This window comes from Balaenoptera borealis (assembly GCF_965194805.1).
Source record: "Balaenoptera borealis genome assembly, chromosome: 9".
NCBI classification, from domain to species: domain Eukaryota; kingdom Metazoa; phylum Chordata; class Mammalia; order Artiodactyla; family Balaenopteridae; genus Balaenoptera; species Balaenoptera borealis.
Window position 1 is genome coordinate 59073326 of NC_138873.1, and position 26521 is coordinate 59099846.

Here is a 26521-nt window from a genome sequence, read left to right on the forward strand (position 1 = left end):
ATGGTTTGTAACCAGACTTTTAGAGTTCTGCTTCCTTGTGGATAGTATCACATAAGCTGGAAAGAGAGATTATAAAGTCAGTACCAATGACAGAAGTAGGTCTCCTAGGCTTATGAAATAAGAAAAAAAAGCTCTCCTCAGGTCTGAAGGAATTAAGATTGGGCTTGGGTTGGAAGGGCAGAGTGATTATATATTATAATCATTGACTCAACCCTAATTTTTCCTCTAAGCTTACCTATATTTCTAAAAAAATTTTATTTTGAAAATACATATGCCTTGTAGTTTTATTTTCAACCTCTTATTTAAGTAGGAAATTTAACACAACATATACAAGAGTAGATAAAATATTGTAATGAACCTCCATATACCTATCACTCAACTTTAACAATTATCGACACATGGCCAATTTCATCTAAACTCCCACCACTTCCTCCAACATGCATATTATTTTGAAGCAAATACAAGATATCATTTTGTCCATAATTATTTCAGTATGTAATCCTAAGAGATAATGGCTCTTTAAAAAACAAAACAAAACAAAACCCCCAAAAAACCCGATAGAAGTCTGACTGTACCCAAAAAAGTTAGTCAAAATAATTTTGTAATATCAAATATCCAGTGTTTACATTTTCAGTTATCTCATTAATATCATAAATATTATTAAATAATTCTACTTAGGATCTAAATAAAGACCACACATGCAATTCATTGATAAATCCTTTAAATCTTAAAATTCATGGATTTCTCCTTTATTTCATTAAAAAAATTCCCCATTTTGGTTTGCTTGTCCACTAAGAATTTCCCACCGTATGTATTTTGCTGAGTGTATCCTTGAGGTGCTACTTAACATGTTCTTTTCTTCTCTGTATTTCTATAAATTGGTAATTGAATGCAAAAGCTTGATCAGGTTCAGGCTCAAATTTTTTTTTTTCCATTATAGACTACTGTATAAAGTATCTCCTATCAGGAGGCATATAATGGCTGGTGTCTCTTCCTGTGATTTAGCAGCCATTGATGATGTGTGTTCTTTCTAAACATCAAATATTACCATAGGCTGCACTGTCCAGTGAGATAGCCACTAGCCACATGTGGCTATTGAACACTAAAAATGTGGCTAGTCTGAATTGAAATGTGCTATAAATGTAAAAACACACATTGGATTTCAATACTTGGTAACAAAACAAAAGAATGTAAAATATCTAATTTGTTTATATTGATTACATGTTTTAAATGATGATTCTTTAGATACATAGGACTAAATAAAACACTATTAAAATTAATTTCACCTATTTTACTTAAGTGTAAGAAAACTAAAAATCACATAATGGCTTGCATCATAATTCTTTTGGACAGTGTTCCTATAAGACATAAGGAAGATGTTAGGTCCCAGTCCCATTTTCCCTGCTTCTTATTCCTGCTCCCCAGAGCAATTTTTAGTCATTTCTCTGCTGTTGTGTTACTTCCACACTTCCAAGTAACAAGCTTATAATTATAGCATTTATTGAGCACTTATTATGTGACAAGTATATTCCAAGCTCTCTACATTATGAAGTCATTTAATTCTCAGAACAATCATTTCAGAGATGAGGAAACTCAGGAACAGAAGGTTAAGTAACTTACCCAGTCACAAGTCAAGTAAGTGACAAGAGCTTGGATTAGAATCTTATTAAAACCTGGGCATCTGGGCTGCAGGTCCCAGGCTCTTAAACACTTTACTATACTCCTCCTCCGCTTACCCTCCAGTTTCCTTTTTTTTTTCTTTTGATTTTTTTTTTTCACTTGTAAATATTATCTCTTAACTTCCTACTATGGAAGATGAAGATTTTACTTTCTCACACACCTCCTGTTCTCCACTTCCAGCTCCCACCCCCTCCCCGCCCCCAAACTTGTTCTACCCTGGGACTTACACTCCCATCATCCTCCCAATTTAATTGCATAATTTTTGTTAAACTCATATTCAGTATATATTACATATACATAGATAATGTTGTGTTCTTTAGTATTTCCTTTCTTTTAGAATATTTTTTGTCTTTCTGGAAAAGCCTGGTGTGTTTCCCCAGACTCTATACCCTGGTGTATTTACCTATTCCTGGTTGGGCCCAGTACTTCAATGGTGGTTCACTCTCTATGGCTTTTCTTCTATGTGAGCTTGTGGCTCTTCAGATCCTCACTTCCTTAATATTATATGCCCTAGTAATATTTGTTTATATAAATATATAAATAAAATTTGTTTAAAGGCATGACAGAATTACTAAGGCAGCGAGGATTTGAAGAGTCACGATCCTGGGAGAAGGAAAGCTGTAGAGGATGAACCAACATTGAAAAGCGTGTGTGTGTGTGTCTGTATTATGTGTATTTTCCAGCTTTTCTAGTTCTTGTAGGGAGTTTGCTAGAAACTAGACTGACATATCAGAAATAGAAGTTCAAGGTGATAATATCACATACCTACCACAGATTCTCCAATGGCTTAATAAGTCATTTAGGACAAAACCAAGTCCTTATAGTTTACTTGCCAGACCTTACACGTTCTGAATGACAATATAAATGAGAGTAAAAACAGATGGGTCTGAAGAGACATGGATGGAAGAAAGCACAAATTTGTTTTACCACTCACCAGTGCACTAGTGTACTAACAAGTGCAGGACTTAACATTCCAAAGAAATATGCTAGTGGGAGTCATTTGCATTTAAACTTTTTTTAATTTTCATTATTTTTAATTGAGATGTAATTACAGGTAATGTATAGTTTTAAAGTGTTCAATGAGTTTTGGTAAATGTATATACCTATGTACCAACACCTCAATCAAGATATAGAGCACTTCCATCACCCTAGAAATTTTCCTCCTTGATTTTCCTGTTAATTTCCTTCCTTCAACAGAAGCAACCACTGTTCTGATTACTATCCCCATGGATAATATTACTTTTTTAAACTGCAAATTATATCACTACCATGCTGGTCACAGTGCCATAAGTCTTTGGATATTGCTAATGTTGTATTTTCATTGTTGATATTTCACCTACTTTTCTGCACCCCAGATTCTTGGTGTTTTAAGGTGAAGTCTTCTTAATCGACTGGTCTAGTTCATAGCCTCTTTGAAGAGTATAGACACTATATTAACAGAAGTGGTCACACATTATGATTAGGTAATACAAGTAACCAGGTCTTTTGGAATACTATTGAACTATACTAAACTATTTAAAAATTAATTTTTAGAATCCCAACCCTTATGTTTCCATGGCAAGTCACATACATTACAGCAAGCCTCATTAGCCTTTGGAAGTAGGCAGGGAGAAGTGGTATTCCCAATTTATAGGTGAGAAAAAGATTCAACAAATAATTGACTTACACAAAATCCCCTTCCCATTAACCAGTGGTTCCAGGGCTACATTTTGATTCTTTTGCTTATTCCACTATCCTAGGCTGCACGTACACAAGGAAAGGGCCAGCTTGTATTCCAAAATTCAATTTCCTTGTTTCTTCTCCGAAAATTCATAGGTTGCCCATTCCTTCCATCCTCCAGCATAGTGTTGAGCACTAAAAACATACATCAAATAATTAGTTCTCCTCCTTTATAGCACAAGGTTCATAGGAACTTTAGAGATAAGAAATTTAGAGATTTAGAGATGCCATGGCTTCTCACCATACTATTTAGACTTTGAGCCTATTTGAAAGATTGTAGGATGAAAAGTAGAGACTCTTAGTCTATAAGAGTCTATAGTCTGTCCTGCCATTACTAACATAGTAATTATAAGGAATTCTTCAGTAGGCCAATAAAAATAGACCCATGAAATACTGCAATACATACTCTTAAACCCATTTTTATCCTTCATCTACACACCTGTTAAAGCCCAGAGATATTGCTGTGTCCATAGCCTTCTTGCTTCTCACTCCGGCTAAACAAGAAAACACTAGACTGTCAGATTTGGATGGCTTTACTTCATTGTACTTCTCTTTGAAGTCTTTTGGGTTCATCTGTAGAGCTTCATCTACGTTATCCACTGAAAGAAAATGTTAAGAATTTCAATTAAATTTTAGATACAGTCAGTTACTGGATATATATTTCTAATGAATCAGTTAAGACACATGTCACTTACATGGTATATTGACAGACCCGGGGATTTTTCCATACTCAAGAATTTCCCATGGTTCTCTAACATCAATTAACATAATTTTTTTGGACTTCAAGAGGTTTTTAAGTTCCATATAAGTGACATCTTTACAAATAGCAGTGCAAAAATTGTTGCAGCTTCCTTTTATTGACTTCAAACCTGGAAAGAATAAAATAATTTAGGTACTTTCAAAATGACATCTCTATTAATATCTGGAAAGAGTAGGTCAAAGGAATTTTCCCCATTGTTCCAGTCAGCTAACCATATTGATCTTTTGACTTTACTAAACTGTATAATCAATGTATATAATTTGCATACAGTCTGACTGAACAGTAAGATGCAGCCCTATCCTGCCCTGCATACTTATGGCTGGTCTTGGGCCACCTCCAATATTCTACTCTCTCCAAGCCCTTTAATTGGGGGGAGAGTTTATAAATACACATTCAACATTTGGTAACTGAATTTTGCAAATAATTTGTAAATCTTACCCTAATCTAAGTTTTTCTTGTATAGTAGAGTCATATTAAACCGACGTTTACCTTTCTCTTATTCAGCAAGCAGTGGGGTGGGGGGGAGGGGTGGAGAACAGGAAGAGTAATCAGTAAGACTGGATTTCCTTCCTTTCCACTTGATCAGCAAAAGCCTGAAGCAAGCATGGTCCCTTTTTTTAAAAAATTTTATTTATTTATTTATTTATTTATTTATTTGGCTGCACCGAGTCTTAGTTGTGGCAGGCGGGATCTTCACTGCCGCCTGCGGGATCCTCACTGCGGCATGCAGAATCTTCTTTTAGTTGCGGCACGTGGGATCTTCATTACAGCATGCGGGATCTTTAGTTGCGGTATGTGGGATCTAGTTCCCTGACCAGGGAGCAAACCCAGGCCCCCTGCATTGGGAGCACGGAGTCTTAGCCACTGGACCACCAGGGAAGTCCCAAGTATGGTCCCTTGATGAGTCTCAGCTCCCCCAAGCCTCTCACGGTGTGAGTCTGTACTCCACACTAATTATTTAAAGCTATAGTGTGTGTGTGTTGTTGTACAACATGGCCTCCACTTGTAAATTAACCACTTCATCTGATGCTCAACCAAAGAAACAGTGAACTGCTCCTACAGCAAAGAAAAACTGGCTGTTTGGGATCCCTGAGAGATGATGTGTGGTACTCTTGAGGGATTTCAAGAGTAATACACGCTATACCTAATTTTCACTTTTTGAGCTTAAACTTTGAATAAACTCCAATTTTGCTGTTTCCACACAGGTAAATCCAACCTCACCTGGTTACTCCCTACAGCCTACATTACAGGATATACAGTCCAAGCTTCTTAGTATGTTCTATAATGTCCTTCAACCCCCCCTTACCAATATAACTTACCAAACCTCCTCCTCATTCCTTCTCTGCCCCAATTGTCCTACCCTCCAGCAACATCAAAAGTATACATGTGCTCTAATCTCATTTTTATAGTGGAAAGAGCAGGGATTTTAGAGTCAGATAAACCTAAGTTCAAATCCTGGCTTGCCCACTTGGCTCTGTGACCCTGGGCAGATTACTTAAACTCTCTGGTACTTAGCTTCTGATTTGTAAACTCGAATAATATTATTTAACCTTTTAGAGTTGCTGTGAGGTTTAAATACTCTATACAGTGCACAATAAATATCTATTTTCACATTTCCTTCATGATATATGGACATTGTTCCCTCTGAAGGGAATACCCTTCTCTCTCATCTTTACCTGGCACTCTAAGTCTCCTTTATGACCCTGTTAAATGTCACTTGTTACCTCCCCTTTGATCCAACAATTCCACTTCTAGGTATCTATTCTTGTAAAATACTTGCACATATGCACAAAGAAGCATGTACAATGATAATTATTGAGAACTTTTTATAATAGCAAAAAAATTGGAAGCCAAAATATCAATCAATAAGGGACTAGTTAAATAAACTGTGGTAATTCATAGTAGGGGATATATGCAGTGGTTAAAAGAGTTATATGTGCTGCCATAGAAAGCTTCTGAATACCTAGGTGAGAAAAAAATTTCAGAAAAGCAAGCACAGTGTAGATCACATTATATATAGATATCTATAGCATATAGTATATATATATCTATGGTATATAGTGTATATACAGAGAGATACTATAGATATCCATATATATACTAATCTATTATATATATATTAACATACGTAGTATTTTCATCTGTACATTTATGTATATTCGTATCTGGGGAGAGTGCATAAAGGGGACTCATGCTGAGCTTTATTGTTTGTTTTAATATAATGAGAATATAATCATGTATTACAAGTAGAATTTAAAAAATGAAACAGGCACCTTTTCTCTAACACCTTCTCCAACTCAGTCCTTTCCATTGCAGTCTCATTCGACTGGGCTGTGTGTGGTGATGGTTTGTGTGTGTCTCACCCCAAAATGGTGAAGTAAACTGTATCCCCAGCAGGACGTCTGGCAGATTAGGAGCTCAATAAATGATTGCTGATTAAAGGTAAAACCAAATAACAGAATTCGCAGGAACGACACCTCTTCAACTACAGAGGCTGTACCAAGAGTTAAAATGGAATAACTGGGGCGGGGGCGGGGGCGGGGGCGGGGGCGGGGCGGAGAATGTTACGCTGGGGCTCCTGTATCTTTATCCACAAAGGTTGTTGCTAAAGGAGAGGCAGCACGTAAAGCAAAGAGAAGGGACTGGAGGCCTGCTCTGGGTTCTAGACCCACCTCCTCCACTGACCACCTTCGCTTCTCTGGCTTCTGTTTCGCCAGCTGTAAAATTAGGGGTGGTACTATTACAGCCCTAACGTGGTAACTGTACGTTTCATCAGCCCATGAGTGCTGCTCTCTAGTGGGTCACAAGTATAACTCGCAACACGGGGCTCCTCATTGCGACTCTCCCGGGCAGGAACTGGCCACTGAGCTCACTTCCCTGAGTCGCGAATTGACCTTCATTGCTCAGTCAAGCACCCATACCTTTATAACTGCCTTCCCACGCGAGCTCCCTGGAGCATTGATTGCCCCCCTCCGTACGTACCCCGAGAGCAACCCCAGACCCCAGTAGCCCGGAATCTGAAGGAACAAGAACCGCAAGTGGGTGTTACATTCCCAGGTGCCAAGGGTACTGGGTCTGGCTTTTAACTGGAAGCCTTTAAAAAAGAAGCGATCACCCTCACCAACGCCATCCCTTCCCAGGGGCCCGAGGTTAGGCGTTCTCCCTTTCCCCGGGGACCCCGAGCTCACCCCAGAGCGCAGCCTCTGCGGACCCGAGGATCGCCTGGCGCCCACTCAAGTGCAATAGTCGCAGCAGCCTCATCTCCAGGTCGAGTCTCGGGGCTACTAACCACTTCCTCCTCCTGCTCCTCCTCCTCCTCCCGCCGCCGGGCGAACCGCGCCGGGCTCTCGAGCGCCCTCCAGCCAGGCTCCGGCCGAACCGCGTAGTGCCACTAGGAGTAATCGTGGACGGAAACGCGCCCTGCTGTAAAACTTTAAATTGCCTGGTAAGAAACTAAGGGTTGAGTTTGCTTTTTTGTTTATGATTATTATTTTTTTAAGGAGAGACAAAGTTTAAAAGTGGAAAGAGAATATAACAAAGATAATATTTAAATATATAAAGTAAATAAATTTCTCCAATTTACTTGATAACAGGATTCTCCTGCATTGAATTAAAGCAAAGCACGTGTGCACTTTTCTAAGAATTGCTCTTCACTCCCATAGCTGGTTCAACTGATGTCAGTATTAAGATAATCTCATGCTGTCATCTTTTCCCCACAACATGATGATATTTGACTATATTTGATGATAACTCTGTCAGAGTCAGGTCCAACTAATTTATAAAATGTGTTAGTTTCCAATTACTACTATACCACAAACTTATTGACTTAAAACAACACAAATTTATTATGTACAGTTTTGAAGGTCAGAAGTCACTAGGCTAAAATTAAGGTGTCAGCAAGCCTGTGTTCCTTGTGAAGGCTGTAGGGGAGAATTTCTGTACTTACCTTTTCCATCTAGGAGAGGCTGCCTGCATTCCTTGGCTATTGGTCCGTTTCCCCATCTTCAAAGCCAACAGTTTGGCATCTTCAGATCTCTAATTCCGACCTCTGCTTGTGCTGTCACATCCTCTTCTCTTCCTCTCACCCTTCTGCCTCCCTGTCATAAGGACCTTTGTGATTACACTGGGACCACTGGGATAATCTTGATTTAATCATATGCACAAAATCCTTTTGCCATGTAAGGTAACGTATTCATAGGTTCCAGGAATTAGAACACCTTGGTGTGTGGTTGTGGAGGGAGCATATTCAGCCTACAGCATATAAAGTTTCTTATTACCTTGTTTTTACTTTATTCTCAACTTGGTTCATTACCTTATTTTTAATTTATTCTCAATTTGGTTCCCAAGGATAATGAAAGTCATATTTAACTGCAAATGGAGTCACAGTGAAATTTTTTTAAATTAGTTTCCAAATGGCATTATTAAAGTATGTGTTCAAGGAATAATTTCATTAAGCGTGCACTTTTAAATTATTCAGCTTTCAATAGTTTAATAATTAATAAGATGACTTCAGATTTCTATACCAATGACAACATTTACAGTTATGTTTTCCAAGTCATTTGAAGTTTAACCATAGTCTCTGTGTAATCTACTTTGTGGATTGACTTTGAACTAAGATGTCATTAAATATTGTAGATTCATGTACTCTCTGTGGCATCCACATCATAAACCACAGGTTGTATGGACACAGATATGGAAACAATGTACTTGGCCTCAATGAATCACATTTAATCTAATTTACACTTTTGCAAGAGCACATATTACTAAACAATTCTTTTCAAGTGTTCATGACTGATTATTTGAGAAATATTTTTCTGTAGGATTTCTTTTTCTGAAAAGATGAATATGTCCTCCTATAACTAGCACAGTGCCAAACTTGGTTTATTTAAGAGGGCTTAGAGCAAAAAGATCTTGTCAAACAGGAGTATTGATCACTGCTCCTTGGACAAATGTCCAAGTTCTTCCTTCAGAGTCAGTGTGACGGAGGGAAGTAAGGCTTGAAGTGGAATGAAAGGCAGAGAAATAATGCAATGTTTTCTGGGAAAGGTCTACTAGTGCTGAGTTGATATGAGTCATTAATTCTCAAACAACTCATTTTATTTTTCACCACAATGCAAGTGAAAGACAATTGGAAAGGAGAGGATTTTTAAGAGACTTGGGATTTTTCCCATTTTTTCTAAATCCACATCAAGCTCCCAGATTTTAGACAAATTAAATGAAGAATTAGGAAATGTATTGCCTTTCATGCAACGTTTTTTCCAAAAGTTTATCAAAACTTGAACATCTGCTTTAAAAAAATTTTTTTTATTTATTTAATTTATTTATTTTTGGCTGTGTTGGGTCTTCGTTGCTGTGCGCGGGCTTTCTCTAGTTGTGGCGAGTGGGGGCTACTGTTCATTGTGGTGCGCAGGCTTCTCATTGCGGTGGCTTCTCTTGTTGCGGAGCACGGGCTCTAGACACGCGGGCTTTAGTAGTTGTGGCGCACGGGCTTAGTTGCTCCGTGGCATGTGGGATCTTCCCGGACCAGGGCTCGAACCCGTGTTCCCTGCATTGGCAGGCGGATTCTTAACCACTGTGCCACCAGGGAAGCCCTTGAACATCTGTTGACTCAGCATTTTCACCGCTAATAGTTCATCTACTGAAAATATCTGCACAAGTAGGCAAAGATAAATGTACACTAACAGGGGACTGATTGGGAAAAAATGATACATCCATTCACTGGAGTTCTAAGCAACAAGTAAAAAGAATGAGGCTGCTGTGGAGATATGTCCAAGATATACAATCAAGTGAAAAAAAATCAAGTTGTAGAATAGAAAATAGACCGTAATCTAAGCTGACTGTGTTTTCTTTTAACAAATGGTAATCATATAAAAATGTCGTACAAAGGCATATTGTATGTGCAAAGACAATTCCTGAAACTATACACAAGAAACAGAAAATAGAGGAGAGGAAATGTTACCTCTGAGGAAAGCAAATGGGAATGAGGGAAGGAGGAAAAGGTGAGGAACTTTATGTGAAACTTTCATGTATTACTTTTATAATAAAAAATGTATCTTTTAAAATACACAATAAAAACTTAATATATGTATAGCCTATAGCTTAGCAAAGTATTCCATACATTTTCAGACAGAACAATGATGGTAAAATTAAGATACTTAACATTATTTGAAATGTATACAGAGCTGACCTTAAGCACATTTATATTTCTATTTGATGTTTTGTCATAATGTCTTTGCAATAGCACTAAAAATATACTTATTAGGTACCATTTAAAAATAATTTCCTTCCTTTGAAGAATCCATCAAATAGGAATCCAAGGCTCTTTCCATAATGCCACACCTGTCCCCTGGCTGAAGAATTGTGAAAGATTACAAGAATCGTAGAGTTTATCTGTAACTAGTGTTGATGTCTGCAATATCATTCAAACAAAGTATTTCTCAACCAATTACTTTTACTAAACATATGCAAAGTGCAAACCACTTTAACGGGTAATCGAGCTTCGAAGAGGTCTAGGTATAAGTCAAGAAATTTTCTAATAAAGAAGTGAAGGACTTCCCTGGTGGTGCAGTGGTTAAGAATCCACCTGCCAATGCAGCGGACACAGGCTCAAGCCCTGGTCCGGGAAGATCCCACATGACAGGGAACAACTAAGCCCGTGTGCCACAACTACTGAGCCTGTGCTCTAGAGCCCGAGCTCCGCAACAAGAGAAGCCACCTTAGTGAGAAGCCCGTGCACCACAAGGAAGAGTAGTCCCCGCTCGCCACAACTAGAGAAAGCCCGAGCGCAGCAACGAAGACCCAATGCAGCCAAAAATAAATAAATAAAAATAGATTTAAAAAAACATTTAAAAAAAGTGAGAACGACAGGTAAGACAACAATAATGAGAAAAAACAAGAAAATATATGATGTCTCATGTGATTTTATTGCACAGAAGAATGTGACGGCGAGAAGTCGGAGGCTGTCCGGGCACGCTGTCTAGCAACAAGTGGGACTTAATCCTGACTCCGAGAACACCCCAGCTGCGCGAACTCCAGGCCACTATCAGGATCCAATTAGCAGTCTACTTAACATTTTTCTAAGATTTAGCCAGGGCCTACCTGGTCCTGCAAATTTACAGGACGCAGGCCCGACGCGAGCCGACCCCGCCCTGTCCACGCCCAACTCCGGGTGCGCGGCCACGCGAGGGGCGGCCCCAACCCTCCCGCCCCAAACGTGGGGGCGGGCACACGAGGCCCCGCCCCTGCCAGCGGGAGGGGCGGACGCGCAGGCGCAGTCTCTTCCGGTTGTAGAGGCGGCCGCCGGGCCTGGCAGGGTGAGTTGGGGCTCGGTGCTGGGGTCGCCGCAGTTTCTCCGTCTTCGTTTCCGCAACCCCGGGCCCTTGTGGCTTGACTGGCCTGGGAAAGAACGCCCCCCCCCCTCACGCTCCCTCGCCTTCCCGATCCTTGGGGGCTCCAGGCGGTCACCGAGGGCCGCGTGAGCGTGGCCGGGCTGACGGGGTGTCCGGGCGGCGGCTTGAGGAGCCGGCGAGGTGGGGCGGGAGAGGGGCCGCCTCACCTTGACCAGGGTCGCGGCGACCCAGCACCCTTCCGGCCTCCCTTCCGCGCTCATCCTCACGGCGCATTTTCTCTTCAGAAACTTGGGATGTTTTTGTGAGACCAGAGGACGAGTCTTACCACGGGTTTCTGGCAGCATCGTGTAGTATTAGGAACCCTGGAGATGGACTGCCTGGGTCCAAATCTCCATCCACCGCTTACTGGCTCCTGGCTTCTGCAAGTCACCTAACTACTGTGTGTCTCAGTTTCAAGTATAAAATGGGAGAAATAATAGTAACCTATCTCATAAGGTGGTTGGTGGTTGGGAGGATGAAGTGGGTTAGTATCTCTTCAGTGCTGAGAACCGAGTGCGATGCACAAAAAAGTATGTAAGTGCTGATCATCTTTTTGAGCCTCTAAAAAAGAGAGTTTTGTCTCTTTCTTCCCTCCCCCGGCATCCCCGCCGAAAATAATCGCCCAAGAGTAGGGAAAAAAAGATTTTTTTCTTTTTTGAGAATGTGGGCTTTTGTATGCATGGCCTTTTAAAAAAATTAAACATTTCTAAACAGTTTAGTTGCACATCCTACATTAGAGAAAAGACAGGTGTAGGTAAACGCGGAAGTTGAAAACGAAAGTTTTGTTTGGGAAACCACGTGAGAAAAATGGCCAGAATTTGTGCTGAAAAGACTTAACATAGCATGCCTGAGACTGCTGTCCTTAGAAAGGTTAGCCCTTGCTTGGCATCTGGGAACAACATGCTTTATGTTGTAGGGTACGGTTTATGCAGAAGTTACTAGCCCCCCTAAAAATCCTGCACCTGTGAGTCTGTAATGGGCTTCCCTGAGCAGAAACATTGCACAGACATTACTGGATTTTACTTATTGGGGGAAGAGTGTGGTGACCCCTCTTGGGAGGGAGAGAATGGTAAGGAAGCCTGCACTTGGATTCCTCTAGACTTCACCTGTGTCTTTTTCATTACGATCAAGCTGTATGTCCATACTGCATTGCTGTAATAAATGTTAGCCATGAATACAACTATATGCTGGGTTTTGTGAGACCTTATAGTAAATCTCCAAATGAGACGGTGGTCTTGGAACTCCCCAGACACAATATTGTTGATGGACAGTATTTGAAGCTCCAATAATCAGACTTTCATTTTGTCTCTTTTTGCCTAAACGGGGAATTGAAGAAGAAAGCTATACAGATAAGTGACTGCTAAATAGTGGGTTACCATCCAAAATGACTCTGTATGTTTAGACATAGTACATGTGTCAGAAAAATCACTGGAAATTGACTCTACATTGCCAAGTTAAGTATGAGTCACAGTGTTTTTGAAAAAAGGCATAGGTGTTTTTTAGATTCTAGGTCAGCTACCTGGTTCTTTTGGTTATTCTGCCAGTATTAGCTATGTGTTAATGCTCATCTTTATCAAGAGTTTACCTGTGCAGGGGGTGTAAAAATATGACCAGTTTCTCATGGGCCATTTTTCTTGGATTCTCTTAGTTATGCCTATCTCTTTTCAGGACATCAAGTTAAAATAGTTGGAGGTCTAAGTTTGTAAATTTGGGGGTAGAAAGATCCGATTTGCTATTTGATTACATCTCTTTTCTCTCAATCAAGTAGAAGACCAGATGATAATTTGGAGGAGTAGGGAGAGGAGGAGTTGGAGGTTTGGGAGAGTGAAAAAGATTTCAGAAGGCTGTGTGAGGAGTATATAAATGAGTTGGCCAGAAGGTGTAGTAGATAATGGGGTGTCTTGATCCGTTTGCAGTTATGATTATGAATTTAGTGGACCCAATCTCCTTTCTTACAAGACTTTCTCCAGCCTGATTGGATGCATTCATGGAGAAAGTGGTTAATTGGATTTGTCTAGGATTGGGGTTCTGTTAGAGGGGTGGTGTGTGGTAAGTCATTAAGGCTGTGCACACATATTCTGTTCTTTCTGGGTACATGTTAAGGTTGTCCTCTTTGTACACTACCCCCCTGTGCCCCTCCCCCTTTTGTCTGTTTGAAGTTAAATGTGGCCATATGACTTGCTTTGGCCAGTAAAATATAAGCAGACATGTGTCACTCGCAAGTGAAACTTTAAGAACCAGCGCTCGATTTGCCACTTCCTTTTCTCCCTTCCCTGCTACAGTGATCGTGGAAGCACTTGTTGAGATGCAGCTTCTTGTCAGCCTGGGCACTAAAGGAGGATTGGAGTGGCTGATGAAACAAGCCGGCAAAACTTGAAGTTGTGATCAGAGAACAGAATACTTGAATTAGTGATTTTGCAAGGTGGAACTGTAGGGATAAGTGGATGAGGCAGTCTGGAGGGTGAAGGCAGTCAGAAATGAAGTGGTCAAGGAACTTGGAGACCTTCTGCATTTCTGTAACCCCGAAGGCCTTAATTTATTGCAGCCTTGTTCAATAGTGATGATCCTTGGACTTAAGGAAATGGCTCTTAAAATGGTAAACTCAAAAGCTTCCTTAGGTGGAACATAGTACGACTAAATCAGGATTCAGAATTTGTTATTGAATTGAAAGGTTCTTCCACCTTGATCAATGAAAGCAAATAAACAACCACAAAAATTACAGTATAGCTTAGCCATGGAGTAGCATGGTATTAGGTAGGATTTAGGATATAGTGGTTTAAAAAAATGCATTAACTTGTATCTAAAATCTTTAGAATTAACTTTGAGTTTTTAAGAAATAGAAGGGATTTCTTAAAAATATATTTAGAGGAGCTTCCCTGGTGGCACGTGGTTAAGAATCCGCCTGCCAATGCAGGGGACGTGTGTTTGAGCCCTGGTCCAGGAAGATCCCACATGCCGCGGAGCGTGGAGCAACTAAGCCCATGCACCACAACTACTGAACCTGCACTCTAGAGCCAGTGTGCCACAACTACTGAGCCCGCGTGCCACAACTACTGAAGCCCGTACGCTTAGAGCACGTGCTCCACAACAAGAGAAGCCACCGCAATGAGAAGCCGGCGCACTGCAACGAAGAGTAGCCCCCGCTCGCCACAACTAGAGAAAGCCCGCGTGCAGCAACAAAGACCCACCGCAGCCAAAAAAAAAGTTTTCCTTGTGATAAACCATAATGGAAAAGAATATAAAAAAGAATATATATGTATATATATATATATGTCTCTGAATCACTTTGCTATCCACATTTTAACAAGATCTCCAGTTTGACTCATGCACTGGCCTGATCTCAAAAAAAGCCAGTGTCTTAGGAAAGTAAGACAGTATTAGTTCTCCATTTCTTATGGGAAGAACAGTTGTAGATTAAAAGATACTAACTGACATAACCAGTACAAAGTGCAAACCTTGATTAAATCCTTATGCAAAAAACCAGTACAGGTGATACTTTGGGTCAGCTGAAGAAATTAGAATATGATAGGATATGAGATGATATTAAAGAATTACTGTTAATTTTCTTAGAAGTGATAATGATAGGACTGTATAGGAGAATCTCCTTAAGGCAGTGGTCCCCAACCTTTTTGGCAGCAGGGACCGGTTTCGTGGAAGACAGTTTTTCCATGGGAAGAGGGGGGATGGTTTAGGTGATAACGCGAGTGAGGGAGAGTGGCAGATGAAGCTTCGTTCGTTCGTCCCCCACTCACCTCCTGCTCTGCGGCCCGGTTCCTAACAGGCCACAGACCGTTAGCAGCCCCTGCCTTAAGGGATATATGCTCTCTGCAACTTACTTTTAAATAGTTCAGCAAAAACAAACAAACATACTCACATACATGTATAGCTATGTCTATATACACATTGATATTTCGATAAAACCAATTGGGCAAGATATTCTAGATGTGGGATCTAGATAGTATATGGGTGTTCATTATCCTGTTCTTGTAACTTTCTTGGAAGTTTAAAATTTTTCATAATAAAAAAGTGGGGAAAAAACTCACAAAAAATACAGGAGCTTAAAGAGATAGAAATGTATTTCTCTGTCAGTTGTCCAGTGCTTGGCCGCTCTGCTGTGCTTGGCACTAGGCCTCCACCCCTGGCCCGTTACGGCTCTTCCAGCTCCGCCTGTCGTCTAGCTGGTGAGACGAGAGAAAGGGCAAGGGAAGCACAGGAACCAGAAGCAGCGTCCACTTCAGGTTTTTTTAATTCACCTGGCCATCATACATGTAGGGAACCGTTGGTAAAAGTCAAATGTAGTTTGACTTTTTGTATAAAAAAAGTATATTGGTTTAATAAAGATTTCTTTGGTTTCAGCTGGTGCTCCCTTCTTCCTCCTCTGTGAATTTACTAGGCCCATTAAACTTGAAGTCATTTCCATTTTAATATGCGTTAAGTAAAATACATAAAATTTTAATTTTGAGGATTAATGTGTATTTTTAACCCCAACCTTTTCAGTAAGTAACAGATGCGGGTGAAAGAGCCATCCAAATCTTTACCTGAGAAAGCCAAAAGAAGTAAAAGGCCTACCATACCTCATGATGAAGACTCTTCAGATGACATTGCTGGTAAATTACGATGTCTGGCATCCTGAATAGTGTTGCAGAAGAGAAATAATAATATATGTTTTTAACGACCATTTTTCTGCATGAACTTTAAAATCAGCTTGTCTAGATCCTGTGGGCATTTTTATTGAGATTTTGTTTATTTTATATTTGACTTAGAATTGGCATCTTTTCTTGTTGTTGTTGTTTGTTTCTCCTGGCTGTGAAAACCAAGCCCTCAAGCCAGTGAGGTTGGCAGATGACCCTGGGGAGCTGCTAGCTTCCTGGCTTGCTTTTTTCTTTTTAGCCTCATGTCTTGGGTTTTAGCTTATGAGGATTTTCCTTACTGACTTACCAGTTCCGTTTTCCATTTAAAAAGAGGTTTTTAATATATTATTTCCATTTTTAAGTGTTTTTAACTTGGATAATGTTTCAGGATAGATTGCTGTATTGAAGGAAGTCTGAATTATGTCTTTAAATATTTGTTCTATTCTGTTAATAAGGTTTCTTCAGGGATTCTTATTATTCTTATGTTAACTCTCTTTTGCCTAACTTCCATAGTTACCATTTCTTCTCAAATCCTCTAAAACTCCTATTTCCTTTTCCCTTTGCGTGCTGTTTTCATTTTTATTTTTTACTGTGTGTTCAGCAGTGTTGCTTTCACCTTACACTCTTTTTAATTTTGCATTCATTTTTGTGGTTTTATTTATTTATTTATTTATCCTAAACTCTGCTAGTCACTTCCTATTGCTCCGCCACCTGAGCCTAAAGCGTTTGCTTCTTTTTTGTGTTTTTATTTCATGGCAGCGATGGCTCTGCCATTTTTCCTTTTCCTTCCTTCCTTTTTCTTATATTATCTTAGCATAGAATTTGTGGCTTTGATTTTCTTTGATGTAGGGTTGCTTTTCTTGGGCTAGTTCGTTTTAGAATATTTGTGTAAGAAGGAGGGCCAGAGCACTGTTGAGACCTAACTGTTGAATTTGAGCTCATATAGGCTTTACTTCTTTCCAGCTACCAGGATTATGCAGCCCTGGGTTTTTTTCAGAATCCAAATTATCTCTTCTTTCCGACTGCCACAGAGATAAGGCTGTTCCCTGCGATTATGGCTTGCTTTTTTCTTTTCACTTAGTGAATGAGAAATCCCCTTCTTTCGATTCTTCTCAAAACAAAGTTGGATATAGGGGTGCTCCTGCCACTGTTGTTGCAGCACAGAGATTTAGGTTTTGTTCTGTGTCTGCAAAGCATGCCTTGTTCTCTGTGAAATCTACCGCTGCAGTGTTCTCTCTGCTTCCTTCTGTGCGCACCCCTGTCTGATCTCTGCTGCTTTGAGGTGGGAGGCTTTCCACTCAATTTGTGACTTGGGGCTTCAGCTGTCTCCTGGTTTCTCTGAAAATGAACTTTGTATTTTTGTTTTCTGTTCTTTTTGCCCTTGGATAGTTTTGGGGGGGACAAGGGGGAAGTGTTAATTTTATGCCACCATTTGCAAACTGGAAGACTCCTTGTAAAATTTTTATTAATATTTAAAGTAAAAAATATGGAGATTTTGATTATTGTTTTTGATTTGTTAATGTGAAACAACTCTAGACTTTAATACATTTTTATATTTTTATTTAGGAATCTCTAGAGGACCTATTTGTCAAATGAAATTTAGACAATTATATGATTAAATGAATTGCAGAAAACTGAGGAAATTTACTTATTAATGTAGAAGGATATTTTTCACATTTTCCCCCCTCACAAAAGATAGTGAATACTGTTTAAACACTGGTTAGCTTTTGTAGGAAAACCTCAGACTTTTTAATTTACTTATAAAATGTATATATGGTTGAGATATTTAAAAGCTAATAGATTTAATTTAGGGGCCTAGAAGCTTTTTTGTCTTGAATTCACTTATCTCTGAATTCATTAGCAGTTTCAGTTTCATAAGTCTGAATTGTAGAGTCAGAGAATGGTTAAGTTTTACTCTGGCCAGATCCCACGCCAGAGATGATATAGAAGGTGTGTGGAATGATTTTTCCCTTAGAATTTTAAAATATAAAAACTCAAAGCAATGACATTTGGTAAACCACTTCTAGGTCCTGTACTTGTGTGGTCATTTTTGTCAGTCTTCCCCTGAACAGCCCTTTCTTTAATGGCATGCATCCTTGCTTTTCAAACATAGGACTTCAGAATTACTCCTTTTATGTCTATTCTTATAACTTACTCTTGGTGTAAAATTAGAAGTTTTAATCTTTTATCAGATTTACATATTATTTTTGTTGAAACTATTTATTATAAGTAATTTGTCAGGAATCACATTCTTTATCTTCAGAATGAAATGGAACCAATGCCTAGTCCCTAGTTAACCAGTAGGTGAAAAGGAATGCTTTGCATTCAGAAAGGGAAGTGGAGAAAGTTGAAATGTACATACTCCTTTTGTTTCCCTCTTCAAGGTATTCAGTCTCTGCCTTTGTTTGGTTTTGGCAGATAGCTGTAGAGTTGGTGTTTGGGATATTTGAGGGGTAGAAATGGAAATGTTCAGGTATTTGGGAGGAATGGAAGTGTTATTGAGCCCTTGAGAGAAGAATATGGTTATTTGATAAATTAAGAACATATTTGCTCATTTTGGCCATTTGTCTCCACACAGTGCACACAGTAAGAATCTCTTATAAAGGATAATGAAGGACCATGCAAAATCATTTGTTATCTGGGAATAGTCATTAAGGAGAATTCTGAGAATTCTTGTTCCTGCAAATTATGCCTTTGTTTGTTCTTTTCTTTTCTTTCTCGCAACCATGGTGAAAATAGTATCATAGCAGAGCTAGCCCATGGGAAGATTTTACCTGTGTATCTTAGTGAAAGAAAATACATTTAAACTGCTTGATTACATAGTAGCTGCTCAATAAATAATCTTCTTATTTATTAAACTTTTAATTTTTGAATTAATCTTAGATTTACAGGAAGGTACAACACGTATACAAGGAGGTCCCATTCACCCTTCATCCAGTCTCTCCTGATGTAACATCTTGTATTTCTATAGCACAGTATCAAAACCAGGAAACTGACATCGGTACAATCCTTAGAGCTTATTCAGGTTTCACCAGATATACATGCACTTGTGTGTGTGTGTGTGTGTGTATGTGTGTATGCAGTTTAATTACATGTGTAGCTTTCTATAACCACCAGTCAAGATACTTGATTACAGTATCACCACCTTGAGTGCTACTTATTTATAGCCACACCACTGCTCCCCATCTAAAGCCCCTGGCAACTGCTAATCTGTTCTCCAACTCTATAATTTTGTTATTTCACAAATGTTTTGTAAATGGAATCATGCAGTATGTATCCTTTTGAGTTATTTTGTTTTTTGAATCTCTGTGCTTTTTAGTTATAGCATTTTAATATTGTTGACCTTTGCTTGCTAATGGTGTCACTTTGGTTTAGCAAAGAAAATGTTCAAACTTTTTGTCTTATTCAGTAGGTTTCACTTGCCAACATGTAAGTCATGCTATCAGTGTGAATCATGTGAAAAAAGCAATAGTTGAGAATCTGTGGTCAGTTTGCTTGGAATGTTTAAAAGAAAGAAAATTCTATGATGGACAGCCAGTACTCCCTTCTGATATTTGGTTGTGCCTCAAGTGTGGTTTTCAGGTGAGAAAAGTCTCTTTTATGTGAGAGTTTGTCTTAAATATTTTCCTTAAATCTTACTGTGAGCTCTGACTGTTGGTAATGCTTAGAACTTGAGATTAATTTATTCTGTGTTTAGATAGAACTCTCCAAGGCCGAGCTTAGAAATGTTTAAGGTAAAGTAAAATGTATGTATGTTCAGAAATTAATCATGTGTGGTTTATAAATACTTCAAAAGGGAATCCAGCCCACTTGCAGTAGTTCTCATATGCGGCCCTGCCTTTTTACCTATTTGTATTTACTTAGGAAATGGATCCAAGTTTTTGGGTTTTTTAAAAATCTTTTTGGATTCATTATTTTCTCTATAAAAAGTGATTATTCTGTCTTTTCTTTCTTTTTTTTTTGCAAAGTAATTTCTCTTAAGAGCTTAGAAGCTATTGGTATCTTTTTTTTTTTTAATTGGAGTATAGTTGCTTTACGATGTTGTAGAACCTATTGATATCTTTAATAAAGGAATTTTTAAATAAAATTAAAAGTATATATATATATTTTAGAATAAGAGGCATCTTTATTATCTCACATAGAAAGCCAGAAGTAGGGCCACTTAAAGTTAGTTGCTTCAATGGAAAGAACATTAAAAACTGAGATTTCTTCCATTTTTCTGCTCTGCCATCCTCAGTTTCATGGTTTCAGGATGGTCAAAGGTGTTTCATGCACTGTGTATCACACAGCAATCCCCAAAGGCCAGAAAGAGGGCAAAAAGTACATCCCTTCCCTGTGTTCTTTTTTAAAATACGTAAAACTTTTCCAGAAACATCCATTAGACTGCCCCTCATGGGACATTGACTGGAATTGAATCTCATATCTTTACTTACCTGGTGGTGGAAGTTACTGTGATTGGTCTGAGTCTCACTAGCTTTCAGTGGAGTTGGGTGGAGGTGTGTAGGGTATTAGGAAATGTGTGTATAGGGGAGGGGCACTACTGGCCTGCGAGGATGCTCAGGGTCCCACCATGCATAAGACAGAGAGCGTGTACATTTTTAAATGGTATGGAAATTAACTTGGCTCATGACTGTTTTATTATATAACAAGAAGCAAATTAGCCTCTTTGCAAGAAATTGAATTTAATGAGAATCCATATTGTTTTCTGAAACTTTTCCCTCCTGCTTGAAACCAAAAACAAAACAAAACTTCTAGTATGTTTGAGTATGATTTAAGTTTTGATTAATTTGAAATAAACTTGTATGTAAATCATACAAAGAGTGTTCTGTTCATCTTTAGGGATGTGGTAAAAACTCAGAAAGCCAGCATTCATTGAAGCACTTCAAGAGTTGGAGAGCAGAGTTTCATTGTATTATAATTAGTCTGAGCACATGGATCATTTGGTAAGTTAGATTTCGTTAGTACTTGTGTTCACTATAAAAACTGTCTTTGAGTTTTATAAGGTACGGTATTTAAAGATGATATACCAGCTTATACTTTTTAGCCTAAACACAACCTATGGAATCATTTAAGAAAATTAACATTATCCATGAATATAAAATTTAAGTAAGAAAAAATTTAGTCATCCCTGTAGTTTTCTTTAACACTTTCTTTGTACAATAAAGAAAAGTTGTTGCTAGTTGATTTTTTGGTAATGAACTTGCTAAATTAGAATGTCAGAGTTTTAGTGGAGGAAGGTACTTCAAGCAGTCAAGTCGTTTGGCGATTCTCTGCAGGGGACAAGGAAAGCCTAGGCATAGATAGTTTGTAAAAACTTCTCAGGGGATTCTACTACTTAACCCTGGTTGGGAACTAAGTCCAGTTCCAACATTTTATGTGTAAGGACACTGAGTATCATTTATTTACCTTTTTGTGGTTACAAAGTAAAGATCCAGGCACTAAAACAAGTCTTTTGATTCTTTAGTCCCTTACCAGCATACCACACTGCTTCAGTGGTTTAACTGGACACTGTATTGAAAAGCTTTTCCTATATTTTACAGCAAAAATTTTCTCACGAATTTATAGACTCCTAGGGTTATTCAGATGAATTTTCAGGAGTTTTCAAGTTTTAAGACAAAAATATTTTAACTTTGTGCTTCATTTCAGGGTTCTAAAATTAATATAAGGATATTTTGGTTTGTAGGAGAGACCATCATCATATAATTTAATTCAGCCACAGGGTTGGATGCCTGCTGCATTTGTGTTTTTGTTGTTGGCCCCAAGTAATAAAATTGGGGTGAATGAGGAAAGAATTGCTAGAACTTAATATGTAAATGAAGCATTGGAGCCAAGGGAGACGGGGATGATCCCACAGTGTGGCAGCTCAGTAAACATTTCCCTGTAATCTGAATAGAGCAGTGGTCTGCAACGATAGGGTGTATCAGAATCACTGGGAGGCTTGTTGGAGTAGATTGCTGGGTCTCAGGCTTAGAGATTCTGATTTACTAGTTCTGGGGTGGGGCCTGAGAAATTGCATTTCTAACAAGTTCCCAGGTGTTGCCAATGCTGCTGGCCTGGGCCCATAGTTTGAGGACCACTGAAGTAGAAAAAGATGGTGGGAGAATTGAGTGGCACCTGGCAAAATAGGTTATCTCAAGTGAATCTGAATTGGAATGTCTGTTGTAGCTCTTAGGACCCCAATTATGGTATGAATCATGATTTAATTTCAGCAAAAAAGCCTTACCTAGCATAATCAATTAGGTTAGTTTTAATTTAATTGTTTTTTAAATTTTATTTTATATTTAATTGTAATTTTGCTTTCATAGTTATATAGAGTTACAAGGATGGTGAATTTATTGAGTTTTGTGAGATGGATTTGTGAGATTTATATTATACTGAAAATAATTTTAAGTCACATTTGGGGGTCCATAGAATTACTTCTCTTTCAAAGAAAGAAATTCAGGTTTGTCACATGCATTTATAGAAATGCAAAGGTTGTGACTGTTTTCTTTTTCCCATCTAATTCTTAAACCTTAAAAAGTTTAACAATATCAGTAGAAAACTTCACTAATCTGGATTAGAGAAGGCCAGCTGGAACTAGAGGAAAAACCTGAAAAACCTAAAAAAAAGAAAGGAATATCATAGATTTGATAATTTAATCACAGCTAACAAAGTGTTGCTGGATAGCGGATTTAATACTGCTTAAACAGATAATTATTAGTATAATAATACAGCAGCTTCTTACCTCTGACTTCACATCAGAATCACACAGGTGGAATTTGAAAAACCCATAGGTACCAATGGTCCTCTATTAAATCAGGGCTTCTGTATTTTTAAGTTCCATAGGTGATTCTTATGCCTAACCAGGGTTTAGAGGCACTGATTTAACACTTAAAAATAACATGTAAATGTGTGCTTTTAAATCATTCAAAAGTTTGTTGAAAGGTTTAATATTTCCCTTGTACTCTTATTCTATTACTGATTTGCAAGCCCTGTGTTTGTTTCCCACCCTTAAAAAGAAAATATTACACTTCTATAAAGCTATTTATTTTAAAATGATAATACTTTTTTGATTGTTGTGAGGAATTAAACCAGAAAATGCATGTAAAGTTCTTAGAACAGTGCATGGCACATAGTAAGTGCTCAATTATTTTTTTGGTTATTTCTAATGGAAACAGGTGGAATTAAATTATCTTGAGCTCTCCTCTTTTCTCCAAATTCGCTGCCATTGTGCAGTTTTTATTTACGTTTTTTTTTGCAGTCTTAAAGTTACAACAATATATTTAATAACAAGTAAAAATTAAGTTGTAATCTCAGTAAAAATTTGACGTTTCAATATTTTTCAAATGAGCAATTATATTTTTATTATTTTTGCCAATCATTACATCATTAAATATTGAACATCTATTATAATGGAAGCTTGATAACTGTAATTGCTTAAATTCCATCATGATCTATTGGAAAGGTTGCTTTGGGAATGTTTTTTGTGACTCGATTCCTTCACAGATTTATCTATGTATCTGTGTATTTCTGTGTGCAAAGTGATAGAGTGAACACTCAGTAACCATTTGAATTTTGAGCGCTGTTTAGAAAAGGGACCCAAACCTAGTTTACAGCCATTGATTCCAGGACCACTAATAGTTATAAGCAAGAAGATTGTGAATATGTAAGGTCATGTTGGTATAATGCATTACATTTATAAAACACTTTCAATATGGTCAAACACTGTTCTTATTTGATCATTGGATCTCATTAAGATGATAATAGATAGAAGAAACCTTTATTAAGTATATGCACTAATGAGTAAACTTAGTGGAGGGTAGTTTTCTGAAAAGGAATGTGCTTTTTCAAAATCTCTTCTCTAACCCCCTCTTCACAAATAAACTCCAAACAAAATAAAACACAACACTTACCTCATCCAGTCTTCCCTGTCTCTGTAAGTGGAACCTCCATCGCTTAAGTATTCAAGCCAGGAGCCTGGCAGTTGTTTTCTTCCCCTTTTTATCTTATTTTATTTTTCAACCTTTTAACGAAAGTAAACATATGGTATAATGAATTCCTCTATATCCACCACTCAGCTTTAAACACTCTCTGCTCACAGGATATCTTGTTTCATCTAGACCAGGATTTCTCAGTCTCAATACTGTTGTCATTTGGGTTGATAATTCTTTGTTGTGAGGGGGACTGTCCTGTGAGGGGACAGGATTAGCTCTGGCCTCTGACCACTGGGTGCCAGTAGCAGCTTTCCCAGTTGTGACAACCAAAAATGTCTCACAACTCTGCCAGATGTCCCCTGGGGGATAAAATTGCTCCTGTTTGAGAATCACTGACATACCCACATCAGCTTCTCCCTTTCCTCTTCCTTATCTTTTATATCCAATTCGTTACTGCTTCTACCTGAAAATATTTGTCTGTTCATTTCTCTCCAGATCCACTGCATCTACCCTGATCTCTCTCTATTCCTGATGCCATCCAATCTGACATTAGTCAGAGTGATGTTTTCAAAATGTAAATTGGATCATATCACTCGCCTGCTTATAAGCCTCTCATGGCACTCCGTTACACTTAGGATAAACTACCAAAACTCTAATTTGAATGCTAAGGCTCTGTATGAACTGTCCCCTGCTTATTTCTGTAGACTTATTTACCTCATTTCTCTTGCCTCACCCTATGTATCCCTCTTACCCCATGAGTTAAAGACAAAAGTGGATAAATACCAACTTTATTACCTGATGTGCAAAATTATTGAAGATGCTTTCATAATATTTGCTTAAATTTTATATTTTTTCAGGTGTTATGAGTGCGATGAAAAATTATCAACACATTGTAATAAGAAGATTTTGGCTCAGATAGTTGATTTTCTCCAGAAACATGTTTCTAAAACACAAACAAGTAAGTTAACAGCAGTTGCTAAAGAAATTTGTATTAAAGTATGATATTTTATAATTCTTATAAAGAGATAATAAATTCATAAAGAGTACTTTGGATTTTACTGTAACCTCTCAGTACGAGTGCCATGAATTCTTAGGTAGCAGTTTTGTGATGTTATCTTGTGTTGTATTTACATAACTAATAATGAGAAGCTGGAGAGGATAGTGACTAGATTGTGGGCTTTTGAATCAAAACAAGGCTGAATTTGAATTTAGGTTCCACCTAAATTACCTACTGTCTGTGTGACTTTGACTTCTTAGTTTCCTTATGTAAAAAATTAGTACGATAATTCTGTCAAGTGGGAATGTTGTGAAGCTTAGGAATGTTTTCTAAAGATTTAGAAATAATGTGTGTAAAAATACTTGCATAGTCCCTGACACATTTATGAAATGATATCTGTTATTTGTTACATCATTGGAATACTGTTCTGACACTAACTACCTGGAATTAGGCTAACCTTGCAGATTAAGGGCTCAGTTCCCCCAAAAGATTGCCCTCACTTCAGACACCATTCTCAAGCTAGGGGTTCTCAGGACCACCCCAATTTCTGACCAACTGGCTACAGGGGTTCCCACTGTCCTCTTAATTCAATAATTTGCTAGAATGACTCAGAAAACACAGGAAAGTGCTATACTTACAATTACAGTTTCATTATAGCAACAACAACAAAAAGAGATAGAAATCAGGACCAGCCAAAAGAAAAGACATGTAAGGTGAGGTCTGGGAAGGTACCAAACATGAAACTTCTTTGTCTTCTTCCTGTGGGGTCAGGATGCATCACCTTCTCAGCACATTGATGTGTAACAATACACACAGACTGTTGTTAACCAGGGAAGCTCACTGGAGTTTTGATGTCTAGCGTTTTTATTAGGGTTTCATTGCATAGGCATGGCTGATTGAATCATTGGCCACATGACATAACTCAGTCTCCAGGATCCCCGCCCTCTAATCACACGTTTGGTCTTTCTGGCATGGCTGGCTCCCATCCTGAGCCATCTCATTAGCATACATTGTCTAAGGTCCCACAATGAATAAAAAAATACTTTGTTAACATAAACTATCAAGCGTGGTCTGAGGGGCCCACTATGAGTAAAACAGACACTCCTGTCACTCTGGAAATCCAAGGATTTAGAGGGGGCTTCCCAGGAACCTGGGACAAAAGGCAGCCAAATCCTTTATTATACAATAGTAATGTATTATATATTGTACTTTGTTGTCTAACATATAAACAATATATAATGCACATTAATATAAATTACGAATATATAGGGAAGGAGTTTCTTCATTCAAAAATATTAAGTGCCTACCACATGCCATGCTTTATACTTTATTTGATATGTAGTGGTAAAACAAAAACAGTTTTATGTTGCCCTCATGAAGTTTAGAACATAGTGGGAGAGACAGACAGAAACATAACACATATGTAACTTGTG

General features: G+C 38.3%; 2 protein-coding genes across 22 annotated transcripts in view; one reads left to right on the top strand and one right to left on the bottom strand.

Moving 5' to 3' along the window:
• Positions 1-2679: 2679 nt before the first annotated feature.
• On the bottom strand, positions 2680-7504 carry LOC309634881 (thiosulfate sulfurtransferase/rhodanese-like domain-containing protein 3). The gene is made up of 4 exons (XM_082405369.1): positions 7348-7504; positions 4095-4268; positions 3839-3998; positions 2680-3534 (listed from the first exon to the last, which is right to left on the bottom strand). Exons 1-4 carry the CDS (start codon positions 7418-7420, stop codon positions 3462-3464), a joined length of 480 nt encoding a protein of 159 aa, XP_082261495.1. The 5' UTR covers positions 7421-7504; the 3' UTR covers positions 2680-3461.
• Positions 7505-7595: 91 nt separating this feature from the next.
• USP45 (ubiquitin specific peptidase 45) overlaps positions 7596-26521 on the top strand; it is a 70157-nt gene continuing 51231 nt past the window's right edge. For 9 of the 21 annotated variants that reach the window (XR_014248487.1, XM_082405341.1, XM_082405358.1 and 6 more), the window contains exons 1-5: positions 7596-11472; positions 16045-16154; positions 19588-19760; positions 21018-21121; positions 24949-25049. Coding sequence is in view for 20 of the 21 variants with exons in the window: in XM_082405341.1 (XP_082261467.1) it covers positions 16055-16154; positions 19588-19760; positions 21018-21121; positions 24949-25049 (478 nt within the window). In the remaining variant the exon portion in view is untranslated. Of the gene's footprint in view, positions 11473-12629; positions 14144-16044; positions 16155-19587; positions 19761-21017; positions 21122-24948; positions 25050-26521 lie in introns of those variants that run through there. The other 12 variants (XM_082405350.1, XM_082405349.1, XM_082405348.1 and 9 more) reach the window with 6 other exon arrangements.

Bases quoted from the DNA above. Each gene is read 5' to 3' on its own strand.
- LOC309634881 (XM_082405369.1), bottom strand. From the start codon at position 7,420: ATGAGGCTGCTGCGACTATTGCACTTGAGTGGGCGCCAGGCGATCCTC. The intron at 3,999-4,094 runs GTAAGTGACATG...ATTTTCTTTCAG, and splicing joins CGGGTCTGTCAATATACCAT to TGGATAACGTAGATGAAGCT. The intron at 3,535-3,838 runs GTGTGTAGATGA...GTATGTTTTTAG, and splicing joins ATATCTCTGGGCTTTAACAG to TGCTCAACACTATGCTGGAG.